This window comes from Molossus molossus, unplaced genomic scaffold (genome assembly GCF_014108415.1).
Source record: "Molossus molossus isolate mMolMol1 unplaced genomic scaffold, mMolMol1.p scaffold_m16_p_6, whole genome shotgun sequence".
NCBI classification, from domain to species: domain Eukaryota; kingdom Metazoa; phylum Chordata; class Mammalia; order Chiroptera; family Molossidae; genus Molossus; species Molossus molossus.
Genome location: NW_023425399.1, coordinates 78,832,603 through 78,848,601, shown reverse-complemented (window position 1 = coordinate 78,848,601; position 15,999 = coordinate 78,832,603). Strand labels below are relative to the sequence as shown.

Here is a 15,999-nt window from a genome sequence, read left to right as displayed (position 1 = left end):
TTTTAAAAATCTCTGTAGTCATATTTTTTAAAACATTTTTGGGAAGATATCAATGGCAAACTGTTCAAAGGTTGATGGTCTATCTTGGTTCCAAAACCAATATACTTATTACCTAAACCATGAAGCTGGATTTCTTCTTATGAAAATGAATATTGCACTTCATTATCAAACATACATCCACTGAATTAAAACTTTATTCAATATAACTTGGAAATACTTTTCAGCTTTTTATCTAAGATAAAGGATTTAAAAATCAAAAATGTTAAAACAGAAAAAGAAAACACATTGTCTTACTTTTGTCATATCAAAACATTATGTAATTAATTCCAAACACTTCTATAAAGAAATAAAATGTTCTATTAAAAAAAAAAAACTGACCAAAATATTAAAGAGATGCAATGGTTGCAAATATTTCCATTATATTAAAGACTTTTTTGGCATTTGACCTCTCCATGACAATTTTGTTTCTTTCCACCACTCTCTTAAAATCACATTGCCACCTGGCCAGTGTGGATCAGTGGATGAATCCACATCTGGTGGCAGGTACCGGTTCAATTCCCGGTTAGGCCACATGCCCGGGTTGTGGGCTTTATCCCCAGTAAGGGGTGTGCAGTTAACAGCAGCTCAATATTTCTCTCTCACATTGTTTCAATCTCTAAAAAAATCAAAGAAAACATATTAAAAAAACACACTGCCCAATAATTCATTCATAAAGTCTTTGAAGCATCCATTTCTTTGTTTATCCTCATCCAAGGACATTTTTGTTCAGATAGAGTGGGAGGGAGAGAGAGGAAGAGAGAGAAAGAGAAACATCCATACTGGCTGGGCCCTCAGTCTAGTTCTTTTAAATTTATGCCACAACTTTACCTTGAAGATACTATCATAATGTAAAATTTCTATTACTGAACGGAATTCCACATGCTGCATGAAATAATTTTTTTTCCAAATTCTTTTATTTTCCCCAAGGCCTGTTTTCCAAACATTAAAAGCACAATAAAAAAAGACAAAAGAATGTGATTTTTGGCCAGTTGGTGTGGCTCAGTGGTTGAGCGTTGACCCATGCACCAAGAGGTTGCTGGTTCAATTCCTGGTCAGGGCACATGCCCAGGTTGTGGGCCTGATCCCTAGTGGGAAGCATGCAGGAGGCGGCCAATCAATGTTCTCTCTCATCAGTGTTTCTCTCTCTCTTTCATCCTTCCTCTCTCTCTCTAACATCAATTAAGAAAAAAAATTTTTTTAATTAAAGAAAAAAAAGAATGATATTTTTTTCAAAATGGAACTGTATTTCTTTCTGAAAGTGTTCACTGTAAACTATTCCAACAGAGGGAATAAGATGTATCCTATAATTTCACAATTTATAAATAGAACTGTATCATATACATTCTTTTGTAATCTACTATTTTTAATATATATTATGGATACTTTCTCATCTCAATACATACAGATCCTACCACCTCTTTTTTTTTTAACTACCACTAAATAATACTAATAGTAACAATTATAATAATGTAGTAGTAATAGTAATATTTGTTAAACACTCAAATATGTCAGACATCCTTCTAAATGCTTCTTATGTATTAACTCACTTAATCCTTGCAACAAATCAATAAGGTAGATACTATCATTAACCTTGAGTTACAGATGAGTATGGAGCTAGGAACAGTTAAATACCTTACAAAAGCACAGGCATAGTGGACAATGGAGTTCAGCTTAGAACCCAGTTGGCATGATTCTAGAAGCTGTATTTTTAAGCAACTGCATAGATATACCATGATTTATTATACTAATTTTCTAATAATAAGCATTTCGGTATTTTCCAATTTCAAAAATCAATTGACATGTAAGGAATATATTAGTTAATGCTTATTTTACTCTGCTTAAAAGTTAAATACATATTAAACTTATTTGTATAATAAGGTCAGAAAGGTATGTATACCAGAAATTATAGCATTCCTTCTTTTATATTATGGTTCCTTTAGAAACTTTCTTTTTTTATAGTATATATATATATATATATATATATATATATATATATATATTTTATATACATACACACATATATATGTATATATATACACATACACACATATATGTATATGTATATACATATATGTACATATAAAATAAAATTTACCATTTTAATAATTTTTAAGTGTACAGGTCAGTGGAATTAAGTACCTTTACACTGCTGAGCAACAACCTCTAGAACTTTAACTTCCCAAACTGAAACTCTGAACACATTCAACAATAACTTCCTATTCATCCTGCCCCAACCTCCCTTGGCAACCACCATTCTATTTTCTGTTTCTGTGAATCTGATGACTCCAGGTATCTCATATAATTGGAATCATATAGTAATTGTCCTATTGTGAGTGCTTATTTCACTTAGTACAATGTCTTCAGAGTGGACATACTTGACTTATTCCTGATCTTAGAGTAAAAGCTTTCAGTCTTTCATCATTGAGTATGATGTTCACTGTGGGTTCTTCTTATATGGCCTTTATTATATTCAGGTAACTTTCTTGTATTGCATGTTTTTATTATGAGAGGTGCTGAATTTTGTAAAGATTTTTTCTACATAAATTGAGATGATCATGTGGATTTCCCCTTCATTCTGTTAATGTGGTATATAACATTGATTGATTTTCATATGTTAAATTATCCTTGCACTCCAGGAATAAGTACCATTAGTCATAGAGTATAATTCCTTTAATAGGTGCTGAATTTGGTTTGCTAGTATTTTGTGGAGGATTTTTACATCAATATTTATAAGGGATATTGGGCTATAGTTTTCTTGTCTTGTAGTGTCTTTGTCTGGTTTTAGTATCAGGGTAATAATGCTGGCCTCATAGAATGAATTTGGAAGTGTTCCTTCCTGTCCAATTTTTTGGAAGAGTTTGGGAAGAATTGGTATTAATTCTTCTTTAAATGTTTGGTAGGATTCACCAGTGAAAACATCTGGTCCTGGACCTTTCCTATTGATAGGTTTTTGTTATTTATTTATTTGTTAATCCTCATCTTTTATTGATTTGAGAGAGAGAGAAACATCAATGTGAGAAATATTGATCAGCTGTCTTCCGCATGTGCCTCTACTGGGGATCAAACCTGCAACCTAGATATGTGCCCTGAGGAGAAATTGAACCCACCACCTTCTGGTGTACAAAAAGGCACTCCAACCAACTAAGCCACATCAGCCAGGCCTTACTGAGGAGTTTTTGATTACTACTTTACTCTTTACTTATTATACATCTGTTGAAATTTTCTACTTCTCGAGCAACTTTAAATAATTTGTGTTTCAGGGAATTTGTCCATTTCTTCTAGGTTATCCCACTTGTTGGTATATGATTGTTCATAACATTCTCTTCAAATCCTTCTTATTTCTGTGAAATAATTAGTAACATCCTTTTTTTTAATTTCTGATTTTAGTTGAGTCCTTCTATTCTTAGTCCACCTGACTAAAGGTTTGTCAAATTTGTTAATCTTTTCAAAGAACCAACTCTTGTGTTTCTTAATTTTTCTCTATTGTTTTTCCATGTTCTATATCTCTAATCTGTATGATCTCCTTCCTTCTGCTACCTTTGTGTTAAATTTGTTATTCTCTTTTTAGTTCTCAAGATGTAAAGTTGGTTCTTCTTTTTTTTAATCCTTACCAGAGGATATTTTTTTTCTTTCTATTTATCTTCAGATAGAGTGGGAGAAAGGGAGGGACAGAGACAAACAGAGAGAGAGAGAGAGAGAGAGAGAGAGAGAGAGAGAGAGAGAGAGAGATCAATGCAAGAGAGACACATCAACTCCAACCAGGGCCAGGAACGAACCGCAACCAAGGTACCTGCCTTTGACCAGAATCAAACCTGCTACTCATTGCCTGTGGGTTGATGTTCTAACTGCTGAGCCAAACGAGCCAGGGATAAAGTCTTCTTTTTTAATGTAAGGATTCATAGCTATAAATTTTCCTCTTAACACTGCTTTGGCTATATCCTATACGTTATGTTTTCATTTTCAGTAGTCTCAAGATATTTTCTCATTTCTCTTGTGATTTTTTTCTTTAACCCATGGGTTCTTAAGGTGTTATTTAATTTCCATGTATTTGTGGATTTTTCAGTTTTCCTTCTAGTTTAATTTCCTTTTGACAGAAATGACACTTCATATGATTTCAATCTTTAACACTTTTTTAAGTCTTACTTTGTGGCAAGATAATTTCTTTTCTTTTTTTAAAAAATCCTCACCTGAGGATATGTTTATTGATTTTGAGAGAGTGAGAGAGAGGGAAACACTGATGTGAGAGAGAAACAGTTAATCAGTTGCTTCCTGTACCCACCCAGATCAGGGATGGAACCCACAACCTAGTATGTGTCCTGACTGGAAATAGAACCCACAACCTCTTTTGGTATATGGGACAACTCTCTACCCAACTGAGCCACCTGACTGGGACAAGATAATTTCTTTTTTAAGACAGTAAAATTAAGATTATTTTTTGCTCAGTAAGGTTTAAAAAAAATTTTTGCTAATAAGGTTTTTAAACTTCAATATAAAATTATGACTTGAAAAAACACAATTAGAAAATGAGCAAAAAAAAAGCAACACAAGTAACATGTCTTGTTTGCTATACAGATGCAAATAAACACATGAAAATATGTTCAATATCATTAGCCATGAGGCCAACGCAAATTAAACCCACAATGAGATATCACTATACACCTATATAAATGTCTAAAATAAAAAATAGTAACAACACCAAATGCTGCTGAGGATGCAGAGAAAAATGAATCATTTATACACTGCTAGAGGGAATGTAAAATAGTACAGCCACTCTGGGAAACAATATGGCAGTTTTTTTCTATAACAAAGCATGTATTATCATATGATCCTGCAATTGTACCCTTGAGCATCTATCCCAGAACAATGAAAACCTATGTTCACTCAAAAACCTGTACATGAACGTCTGCACCAACTTTATTTGTAGCAGGCAAAAATTGAAAATATGTCCTTCATATTGTTAAAAAAGTGTGGTACAGCCATACTATTCAGCAATAAAAAACAACAGACTATTGATATATCCAACAATTTGGATGAAATGCAAGGGAATTATGCTGAATGAAAAAAAGCCAATATTAAAAGGTTATATATCACAAGACTCTATTCATATAGCATTCTCAAAAATGAAAAAATTATAAGAATGGAGAAAAGTATAGTTTATTGGTTGCCAGAGGTTAGAAATACGGGGGAGGAATAGCATGGGTAGCCTTGTGGTAATGTAAGAGTTGTGTACCTTGATTGTGGTGATGGCTATGTGAATCTACACATGTGATGAGTCTAATGAAACTACATATACATGAAATAAGTTAATGTAAAACTGGTGAAATCTGAAAAAATCTGTGGCTTATAACAATATCAAATAACTAGTGCTTGAAAATGCTACCATTCGGGTAAACTGGGTAAAGGATAAAGGGGACTACTTTGTGGTTTTTTTTTGTAATGTCTTGATCTAAAACTAATTTGAAATAAAAACAATTAAAAAGAAAACAGCTACCTAAAATTACAATTAAGACAGTGTAATGTACTTTCTGACATTTATGTTTTATCAAAGTGAATGATCAGAAATCCTAGTTTACAGAGTTGTGATCTTACAGAAATGATAGGGTATATTGTTTGTGTTTAATAAGAAATGGAATATAACTCCATATGTTGCATAAATATAGCACTACAACAACTGTAGTGGGACCAAATGTGTTACACTACTATACAAGGTACTCTGTATCATTATTTTAGGTGCATAAGTACCTGCAAAAGCCATGCAGACATGGTCATCAAGGGCACAAATTTTCCTCACAGTTCTTTCATCTTGAAGTTTGGCAACAGACTTCTTTTCTACCCCAAGTACAACTATACTGGTACCACGAATTCCAACCTGTCAAGTCATTTTAAAAAATAGAATTAGTTGTCAGTTTTAACATTAAACCAAGTTATTCTAACACATGACTTATAGGACAATGCTTTTCCTTAAACATTAAAAAAACTGAAAAGCTGGGGGCCCAAGTCCTTCTGATCATGGCCCATTAAAAAAAAACAAAAAAAAAAAAACAAAAAACTGAAAAGTATACTTCTAAGAAAATAGCTACATAGATCCTGGCTTACTAGAAGTCCATTACTCAAACTCAAAGCAAAGAAGACATATCGGTAGAAACTGGAAGAATATACCACAAATGCTAAAACTATAAGTGTCTTAGTCTCATACAATACACTGAAGATTAGCTGTCTAAATATAGGACAATTTTAACCAAAATGAAAGATGCTGGGAATCCATGTGGATTCCTTATAGAAAGGGCAGGCAGTACCAGTACTGATGTTAAATAGATACATTCTGAAATCTCTTCCATGTATCTCACAATTTGAAGGTATAGGGAGTGGAGGTCATAAGCAGCCAAGAAAAAGACCAAATGCTGGCACCCTGGATCACTGATTTAAAAAAAGCCTCAATTCAAACAGGAATATATAACAAGAAGAATCACTACTGCTCCTCCCTCCACCCCTTCCCTTGGGAAGGGAAGTGGAAAAAAGTCTAAAGAATAATGTGCAAGGGTAGTAGTTCTCAAACAGGGACTTCTGGGGAAATATGGCCATATTCTTAGGGGTTCAAGAATAATCTGAGAATTTTATTTCTGTATTACAATGGTAAACTATTATTTCCATATTTGTATTTGTACCAAAAGGTCCCTGATTGGATTCAGGTCAGTTCAGGTCATATGCCCAAATTTCAGGTTAGATCCAAGGTCTGGGGTAAGGGTGCAGGAGATAACCAATCTGGTCTCGGTCTCGGTCTCGGTCTCTCTCTCTCTCTCTCTCTCTCTCTCTCCCTCTCTCTCCCCCCTTCTCCCTTCCTCTCTCTCTAAAAATCAAGAAAAACATATCTATAAAAAGAAGATGTCAGACCAAGAAGGTTCATGAAGGAATTCTTTTTAATCTTCTGTTATGGGTAATTCCCCTGCTATTTAAATTATTTTATGGTACAGATCAACATGGAAATATTCCTAACTCTTTTTAGAAAAGCTATGTAAGAATGTTAAAATCGCCCTGGCCGGTTTGGCTCAGCGGTTAGAGCATTGGCCTGCAGTCCGGAGAGACCCGGGTTCAATTCCCGCTAAGGGCATGTACCTCGGTTGCAGTTTGTCCCCGGCCCTGGTTGGTCGTGCGGGTGGCAGCCACTCGATGTGTCCCTTTCACGTCGATGTTTCTCTCTCTTCCTCTCTCTCCCTCCTACTCTATCTGTGCAAAAGATGGAAAAATGTCCTCGGGTGAGGATAAAAATGAAAAAAATAAATAAAAAAAAAGAATGTTAAAATCTGGAAAACATAACATTTTCTAAGTAAAGAAAAATACCTATGATTTTCACTTAGGAAAAGCTGAAGCTAAAAATTCAAAACAAAATATTTACAAATACAATCCAGAGTTACACAAAAATAATAACATACCACAAACAAGTATGATTCATTCGAGGACTTTTAGAAACATCAATAAAAGTAAATACTTGAATATAAATGTTAGAGTGGGTAATAGAGATCTGTTATTTTTTACCTAATTACAACACTTCAATTGTTCTTGGAGAAATACTGAGTCTTTAGGTGGGGCTACAATGTAATCCAGTCTAGCCCAGTGTTACTCGAAGTGGAAAAGAGGATAATTCTTTCTTTCTAGCTGGGAGCCTAGAGCCTAGGGAATCAACACAGGAAGGTCATGTCTGAGAGTGAAAGTAATAGGGAGAGAAAGCAAGATATAAAGAGGAAGAGGGGAAGAGAAAGAGACACACAAAGACACACGCACCAGTTCTCCTGATATCATTTAAGACCCTAGTAGCCATATAGTTGCGCCTAAAGCAAGGTTTAGCCCTGCTCCTTTTGGGTATTTGATTCAATAGATTCACTTTATTGCTTAAGTTATTGTGAGTTGAATTTCTGATGTTTGCAACTTAAATAGTCCTAACTAAAACAATTCTATAGTAAATATTAAAAGCCAATGAGAAAAGCTCAAAGGCATTTCATAAAATACAATATCCACACCTAATTTTAAAGCAACACCAGAATAGTAGGAAGAAGACTATTTCACAACTTGTTAAAAGTATTACAAACCAGCAGCTAAAATCATCTCAGAAAATGAATGAATCACCATCCATTCAACTATTTAAGTCAAAATCCAGTTGTCATTCTTTATAGCTTCCTCTCCCACACTATCCACTTCTAATCAATTACAAAGTTTCTGTCATTTTTGACCTGCAAAAGCTATCTATTCTTCCTATCCCCACTCTAGTACAAGCAACCATAATTTCTTGCCTGTGTAACCTAGTAAGTTTTCCAGTTTCTACTTCTGCTCGCCACCTTTCCACATCCTCTGCCCTCCCCCCACTGCACACCCATCTAGCCTCCACAAAGCAGATATGGTGAGCATTTAAAAATATCAATAGAGCCCTGTTTGGTGTGGCTTAGTTGGTGGGAGTCTTGATTCTGTTAGGATACATATCCAGGTTGCAGGTTCAGGATTGATCCCAGGTGCCTTTGGGTGGTGGCTGATTGATGTTTCTCTTTCACATAGATATTTCTCTCTCTCCCTTCCTCTCTCTAAAATAATCAATTAAAAAATAAGTAGAGTCAGAATATCAGTAGGATCAGATTACTACTGTGCAGTTGGATATCCTTCTATGGCATTCTACTGTACTTAGAAAAATGTTTTCAAACTCCTTAGTCTTGCTTGTAAAGCTGAGCATGATCTGGCCCCTGCATACTCTTTAATAGTATGTCATTATTGTTAAGCAATCACCAGCCATGCTACCTTCTTTCAAGGCTCTCTCAAACATAATTCTGTTTTCCTCTTCTGAGCATTCGCGTGTGATATTCCCTCTGCCTGGAACAATTCTCTTATTTTCAGTTTCAATTTAAATCTCATTTCAGGGAGTCCTTCTCTATTATTTTATAAGCAACCTATTATGTTCATGTAATCAGTATATTTATTATTTATTTATTCACTGTGGCTGTCTCTCTATGGTACATTCTATGAGGGCAAGGAAACAATTGGACAAATCCAGAAAGTGGGACACTCTGCCCAGTTAACCCAGTCTCTTCAAGATTTCAAGGGCAGGAAAAAAAGAGGCTATACTGTTCAAGAATAAAGCAGATACCTAATAGCTAAGAGCAAGGCATGGACTTTAGATTCAGACTCAAGTGAAATAACTATAAAAATATGTTTTGTGAGCAATAAGAAAAATTAGAGTGTAGACTATTACAAAACATTAAGGAATTTTGTTAATTTCATTAGTAATTATAATGTTTTTAAGAAACATCTTTATTTTTTAGAGATGTGTAATGAAATATTTATGGATGAAATATCATGTTGTCTGGATATAAAATAAATGGGAGTAAAGTACGCCACTGAAAATATAAATTTTGACCTAAACCTCACACCATAATTAATTCAGAATGTACTTACATATAAAACTATAAACTTTTAGGAAAACAAAACAAAACAGGAGAAAATTTTTAGGATGTAGGCAAAGAGTTCTTAGACTTGGTAACAAAAGAGGAAAAACTGTTAAATTGGACCTCATCAAAATTACAAACTTTTGATCTCTGAAAGTCCATGTGAATAGGATGAAAAGACAAGCTACAGACTGGAGGCGAACATGCATGCAAACTATGTATCTGACAAAGGGCTAGAATATAGAATATATAAAGAACTGTCAAAGCTTAACAGTAAAAAAAAAAACAAAAAAAAAAACAATCCAATTAGAAAATGGACAAAAGACATGAAAGCCATTTCACTGAAGTAGATCTACAATGGCACACTACACATGGAAATATGCTCAACATCATTAACTACTCATGGCTGATTTTATTAAAACCATGAGGTATCACTACCCTCTTACCAAAATGGCTAAAATGAAAAACAGTAACACCAAATGCTGGAAAGGATGTGTAGAAACTGGATTATTCATACATTGCTGGTGGGCATGTAAACTGGTACAGCCACTCTGAGCAACAGTTTGGCAATTCCTTATACAACTAAACATGCAGTTACAATATGACCCAGTAATTGCACACTTGGAGATTTACACCAGAGAAATAAAAGCTTATGTTCACACAAAAACCTTCTATGAATGTTCATATGATCTCTATTCATAATAGCTCCAAACTGGAAACAATCCAAATGCTCTTCAACAAATTTACAGTTAAACACAATGATATATCCAAACCATGAAATATTACTCAGCAATAAAATATTGATACAGTACATACATGCAACAACCAGGATGACTCTCAAGGGAAGAAAGCAAATCCCCAAAGGGTTCATACTGTACGATACCATTTATATAACATTTTGAAATGACAAAATATGAGGAGAGGACAGATGAGTGCTGCCAGAGATTAGGGCTATGGACATCGAGGTAAAGGAGAGGGTAAAGAGGTGTGTGTGATTATATCAGAGCAACACGAGGAATTCTTTTAGAGTTGGAAACTGTTCAGTATCCGTTGTTGTTGTTATTAATCCTTACCCGAGGATATTTTTTTTCATTGATTTTTAGAGAGAGTGGAAGGGAGGGAGGGAGGGGAAGAGAGAGATATTGTAGATTTACATAAATCTACAATATCTATTTAAAATTTTCAATTAAAAGTATTCTATTGGGGACTAGGCTGGTATGACTCAGTTGGAGTGTTGTCCTGTACACTAAAAGGTGGTAGGTTCAATTCCCAGTCAGGGCACATAGCCAGGTTGTGAGTTTGATCCCCAGTTGGGGTGCATTTGGGAGGCAACCAATTGATGTCTGTCTCTCTCTCTCTCTCAAATCAATTTATAAAAAAAGCATTCCATTAGGAATGAGGGAAAGTTGGGAAAGAAAAAAGACTAGTAAAATGTTGGAGCTGGTATTAAACTATTACCTTCAGATATCATTTTTTGTTTAAAATATTCTATAATAAAAATTTAAAAATGAATCAAATCAGCCTAAAAACAAATAAACCTCAACTTTATCTACTGGCTTTTTCTCACCAACATTGAAATATACACTCAAGTCTCTCTTCTCTTAAAATTTTAAAGACCATTTCACTTCAACCCTACCTCTTTCTCTTAACTCTTTTTTTTTTTTCAAATCCTCACCTGAGGATATTTTTCCATTTTTTGTTCAGATAGAGTGGGAGGGAGAGAGAGGAACAGAGAGAGAGAAACATCGATGTGAAAGGAACACATTGAGTGGCTGCCACCCACACGACCGACCAGGGCCGGGGACAAACTGCAACCGAGGTACGCGCCCTTAGCAGGAACCGAACCTGGGTCTCTCAGGACCACAGGCCGACGCTCTAACCGCTGAGCCAAACCGGCCAGGGCTCTCTTAACTCTTTAAAAGTCAAATTATCATCTCTTTCCTCATAGCAATCTGGTTTTTACCCTCAATTCTCCCAGAGTTTAGCCAAAGTGAACTATATGTAGGTCACTCAAGTCTCTCAAGATTATAGGCTATCCTCTATGTACCCTATATAGTCTACATTTTGTCTTCTTGAGTGAAGAAGAGTACCCAAGCAGACTCATTTACTTGACTGTCAACATAGGTTTTAAGAAAGGGGGAGAAAGGACACACTTCAAAATTACTATCTCCGGCCCAGATCAATCTCTTAAATTCCCAACATAGATATTCACTTGCCTCACTGTCTCTGTGGCTCAGGAATCTGAAAAGATTGGCAAAGCCCTCTGGATCAGGGTCTCTCACAAGGCTGCAATCAAGTTGCCCACCATGGCTGCACTCATTTTAAGGCTCATGGGGGAGGATGCATTTCCAAGCTTACTCACATGGCTGTTAGCAAGATTCAGTTTCTCGTGGATTGTTGGTCTAAGGAACTCAGTTTCATACCAAGTTTTGAACAGAAGCTTCCCTCAGTGCTTTGCCACATAGACCCCTCTACAGAGTGACTCGCAACATGGCAGCTGGGTTCCACCAGAGTGAGCAAGTGAGAATGAGGATGGGTAAGATGTTAAGTCACCATTTCTTTGTGACCTAATCTCTGATAGACATCCCATCACTTCTGCCTATCCCATCCCTTAGAAGCAAGTCACTACCTTTGCCCACACTCAAGGGGAAAGGATTACACAAGGGCAAGAACACCAGGACATGGGGATCACTGTTGACCATTTTAGAGGCTGCCTACTCCAGTTCCCATAAGCATCTCAATCTCAGCAAGTCCAAACCTCAGCCATCTTCCTCGCAAACTTAGTGCTTCATATTCCCTAAGAAAATGACAGTACCACTTAGTAAGAGGCGAAATTCAGAAACGAAGGTACTATCTTTGACTCCTCCCTCTTCAATAACCTTCTATCCCTGCCCCCCAATATCATCTAAATGATCATTATATTGTATCAACTGTACTGCTAAAGTTTATCCGGAATCTGCTTTATTTCTATTTGTGCCCAATCCTAGTAAAAATGACTATCATCTTTTATCTGGACTACTTCTAGAGACCTCTATGTGGTATCCCTGCTTCAGCCTTGATTTCATCCAATCCACTGACCACATTGTAGTCTGAGAAATCTTTGAAAAAAATTAAAATATGAGAAAAATAATAATCTGAATGTGGCATTACTCTACTTAAAGCCTGTATTAGTGCCCTGACAGGTGTGGCTTGGTTGGTTGAGCATTGTCCTATGCACTGAGAGGTCACAGGTTAGATTCCTGGTCAGAGCACATGCCCAGGTTTTGGGCTTCATCCCCAGTAGGGAATGTGCAGCAGTCAACTGATCCATGTTTTTCTCACACGTTGATGTTTCTCTCTCTCTCTCTTCTTTCCTTTTTCTCTAAAAAAATCAATAAAAACATGTATTTTTTAGAAACCTATATTAGTAAGGACCATTTTTCACTAGGAAAACTAATAAAACATAGAGCTGGCTTAGAAACAAAAGGATCTAGGACTGTAATTTTACTCTTAATGCAGAGAGGCTTTCTCTGTACAGAAAAAATGATGGCCACCAGCAACCTGGATTAACATCCTAACAGTCTCCTAGAGAAAAAAGCTACCACTATCTCTAGTTAAAAAATTCCTAAGAACAGATTTATATTGGCTAGATTTGATACACATGTTCATTACTATAGCCAGGAAGACAAAAGCTGATTCTACCTGGATCATGGGAATACCTCTGTGGTTGGACAAATACTGTCTGTTATTAGAAAGACAGAACAGCAATAATCTAGAGAATGAAAATAACCACATCAAAACTCTTCAAGGCCTAGCTATTATTCTCTTAAAGGCATTCCATGATCTGGCCCATTTCTAGCTCATCATGTCCCATTTTTCCATTGCTTCAGAAATCCCAAATGGCTTCCAGTTCGTAGAATATAGTAGTCTTTTGCTGCTTGGTCTTCCCACATACTATTTCCTTTGTCTAAAATAATCTTCCCTCTTTCTCCTTCCATTTTTCACCTGGTTATCTTTCATCTCTCAGATGTTTATATTACTTCCTCAGGGGACTTTCCTAACATCTAGAGTTCCCATAATGTCCCATACTCCCCTCATCCCCATTATAATACTGATTTAGGCTTTGTTAGAACTATTTATTTGATCATCTAACATTCCTGCTAGAGAGTGAGCTCTCCAAGGATAGGAGCTTCTCTTGCTTATTATGAAATCCTAGGGTCCTGAACCACATTTGGCAGATGTAAGTGTTCAACAAAAATGTCTTGAAATAATAAATGAATGTGTTAGAAGAACCACAGACACTAAAGGAAAAAAAGAAAACAAAGGGATAGTAAATAATAATAGCTATTACTTGCTGTGAACCAAACATTGTGGAAGATACATAACATGTATTATTATTTCATTCAACTGTCACATGAACCCTATGAAGCAAGTGCCTATTTCACTGTTAAAGAACTGGAACCTTAAAAAAGTGGATTGCCTTACATGATACATATCTGGGTTCCACATTTACAATAATGATAACTAATATACAAATATTTATTGAATAAACTGTATGTTACAATGCAAAAAGCAGAGGCTCCGGAATTAGAAACATTTAAGTATGAATATGGGCTCTGCTCCATCAGTTTTTAGCTAAGTACCTTCAGCAAACTATGAAAGCTCTGAATTATAGATTCCACATATATAAAAGGGGCTTAAACCTCTCCTTTACATTAGATAATGTACATAAAATACTTGATACAAAGTACTGTTAGTCTACATCCTTCCTAGCCTCTCCACTATATACCATGTAGTAGAAATACACAAGGAATTACATCATTTAGATTCTCAAAGATCTTACTATCCAGTTGGTTTGAGAAGACTATTATATACCTAAAATTAAAGAGAATATAAACCCAAATAGTAAATACCGTATAATGCTCTGTGTTACAGATTATAGAAGACAAATATCCATGATGACTGGAGTGGATCAGAGATGGCTCTATGAAGGAGAAATGTGTGATCCTGGAGGAAAAGTAAAGACAGAGAGTAGCAGAAAGAAAGGTGTTTTCTCCTCTCCCCTCCTACAAGGGCAGAAGCATATATCAGTGAAACCATGAAGCTGCCCCCTTAATTAAAAAGGGTGGGTAAGGATTATAAAAGACTTTGATAGTCAGACTGTGGAGCTGAGATTTGATAAAGTAGGAAATATGGAGCTAATAACAGTTTAGGGTCAAGGAAAAGACAGAATGAGGAATGATAATAAATCTTATCTTTTACATCAGAATATTATGAAGGATTCATATTTTTCCCAAGAAGAAAGGTATTACCTCTCCAAAACATTATTCAGAGATGTTTTTCATTTATAGAAAAGGGCACTAACAAGAAAACAGGCCTCTCACTTCATGCTGTAAAATAATTACTAAGAAAGAGGTAAACCTCGGTTGCAGTTTGTCCCGGCCCTGGTTGGGTTGTGCAGGAGGCAGCCACTCGATGTATCCCTTTCACGTTGATGATTCTTTCTCTCTCTCCCCCTCCCACTCTATCTGAACAAAAAAAGAAAAAATGTCCTTGAATGAGGATTTTTAAAAAAAGAAAGAGGTAAAACCCAAGGCCTCTAATTGTGGCCCATATAACTTTTTGTATTATTAAATATTATCATATTCACATATTGGTCAAAACTGGCCAACCTTGGCTTATTTATAATTCACCATATCAAATATCATTTATAGACAGATTATTTTGTGACGTATTTTAATAAACAAGTGCTACTATAAACTTTACCCCATGTAAAAGGTCATAGCACCCTCAAGGAAATACAATCAATAACTCCATACAAAAATGCAAATTATAATTTCAGAATCCTGAGACAAAATTGTCTTATCCTTCCAATGTATCTTTAAAAATGCCCAATATAGATATTTTTATATCCTTACCCTTTTACAGCTCATTACAAAGGAACTATCAATCAGTTCTATAGCATTCTAAAACATTTTAAATGAGCCAATGTGGTTTCTTATTATACCCTAGTCTTTCCCCATTACTCCCTTCATTTTAGGTTCTAAAACTTAGGCATTATTTTCTAACCATATGCTTCATACCATGCTGGGGATTATATAACTTTTTGTTTTTATCAAAATGGTACCCTTTTGGTTTAAGCTACATCAGGCTTTTCTTAAATTTACAGTTCTAAAAAAAATTACTTACAAAACAGAAGCAAAACTAGTGGGCCCCATTAAATAGAAAAATACTTTAAAAAAAGATAAGATTCTTTCCAGTGTGTTTTTTTTAACCACTTTACATTTGATGTATTTATAATAAAAGTGAATTATTTCCTTTTACAACTAAGTTGGTATGGATAGTAAGAGAAAATACAGACACTGCTACACTTAGAAATGAACTGTGTATTCTTATAGCTGGTGTTTCAAATTCTAAAATGCACAACAAACTTCCTCATGACAGTTTCCAAGATTAAAAAACAGGATACTTCTAAATCAAACACTAGGACTTGCAAGATTTGGAATAACTGATCTTTGCTCATCAGAGCATTTTTGTCATTTTTAATTTTTATAAA

The 15,999-nt window shown here is 35.3% G+C and overlaps 1 protein-coding gene across 1 annotated transcript in view; it reads right to left on the bottom strand.

Moving 5' to 3' along the window:
• The window catches only part of PSMA8 (proteasome 20S subunit alpha 8), a 48,910-nt gene that overhangs the window by 17,306 nt on the left and 15,605 nt on the right, over window positions 1–15,999 (bottom strand). The window contains exon 4 of the mRNA XM_036245070.1: window positions 5,782–5,908. Within this exon, the coding sequence (XP_036100963.1) occupies window positions 5,782–5,908 (127 nt within the window). The remainder of the gene's footprint in view (window positions 1–5,781; window positions 5,909–15,999) is intronic.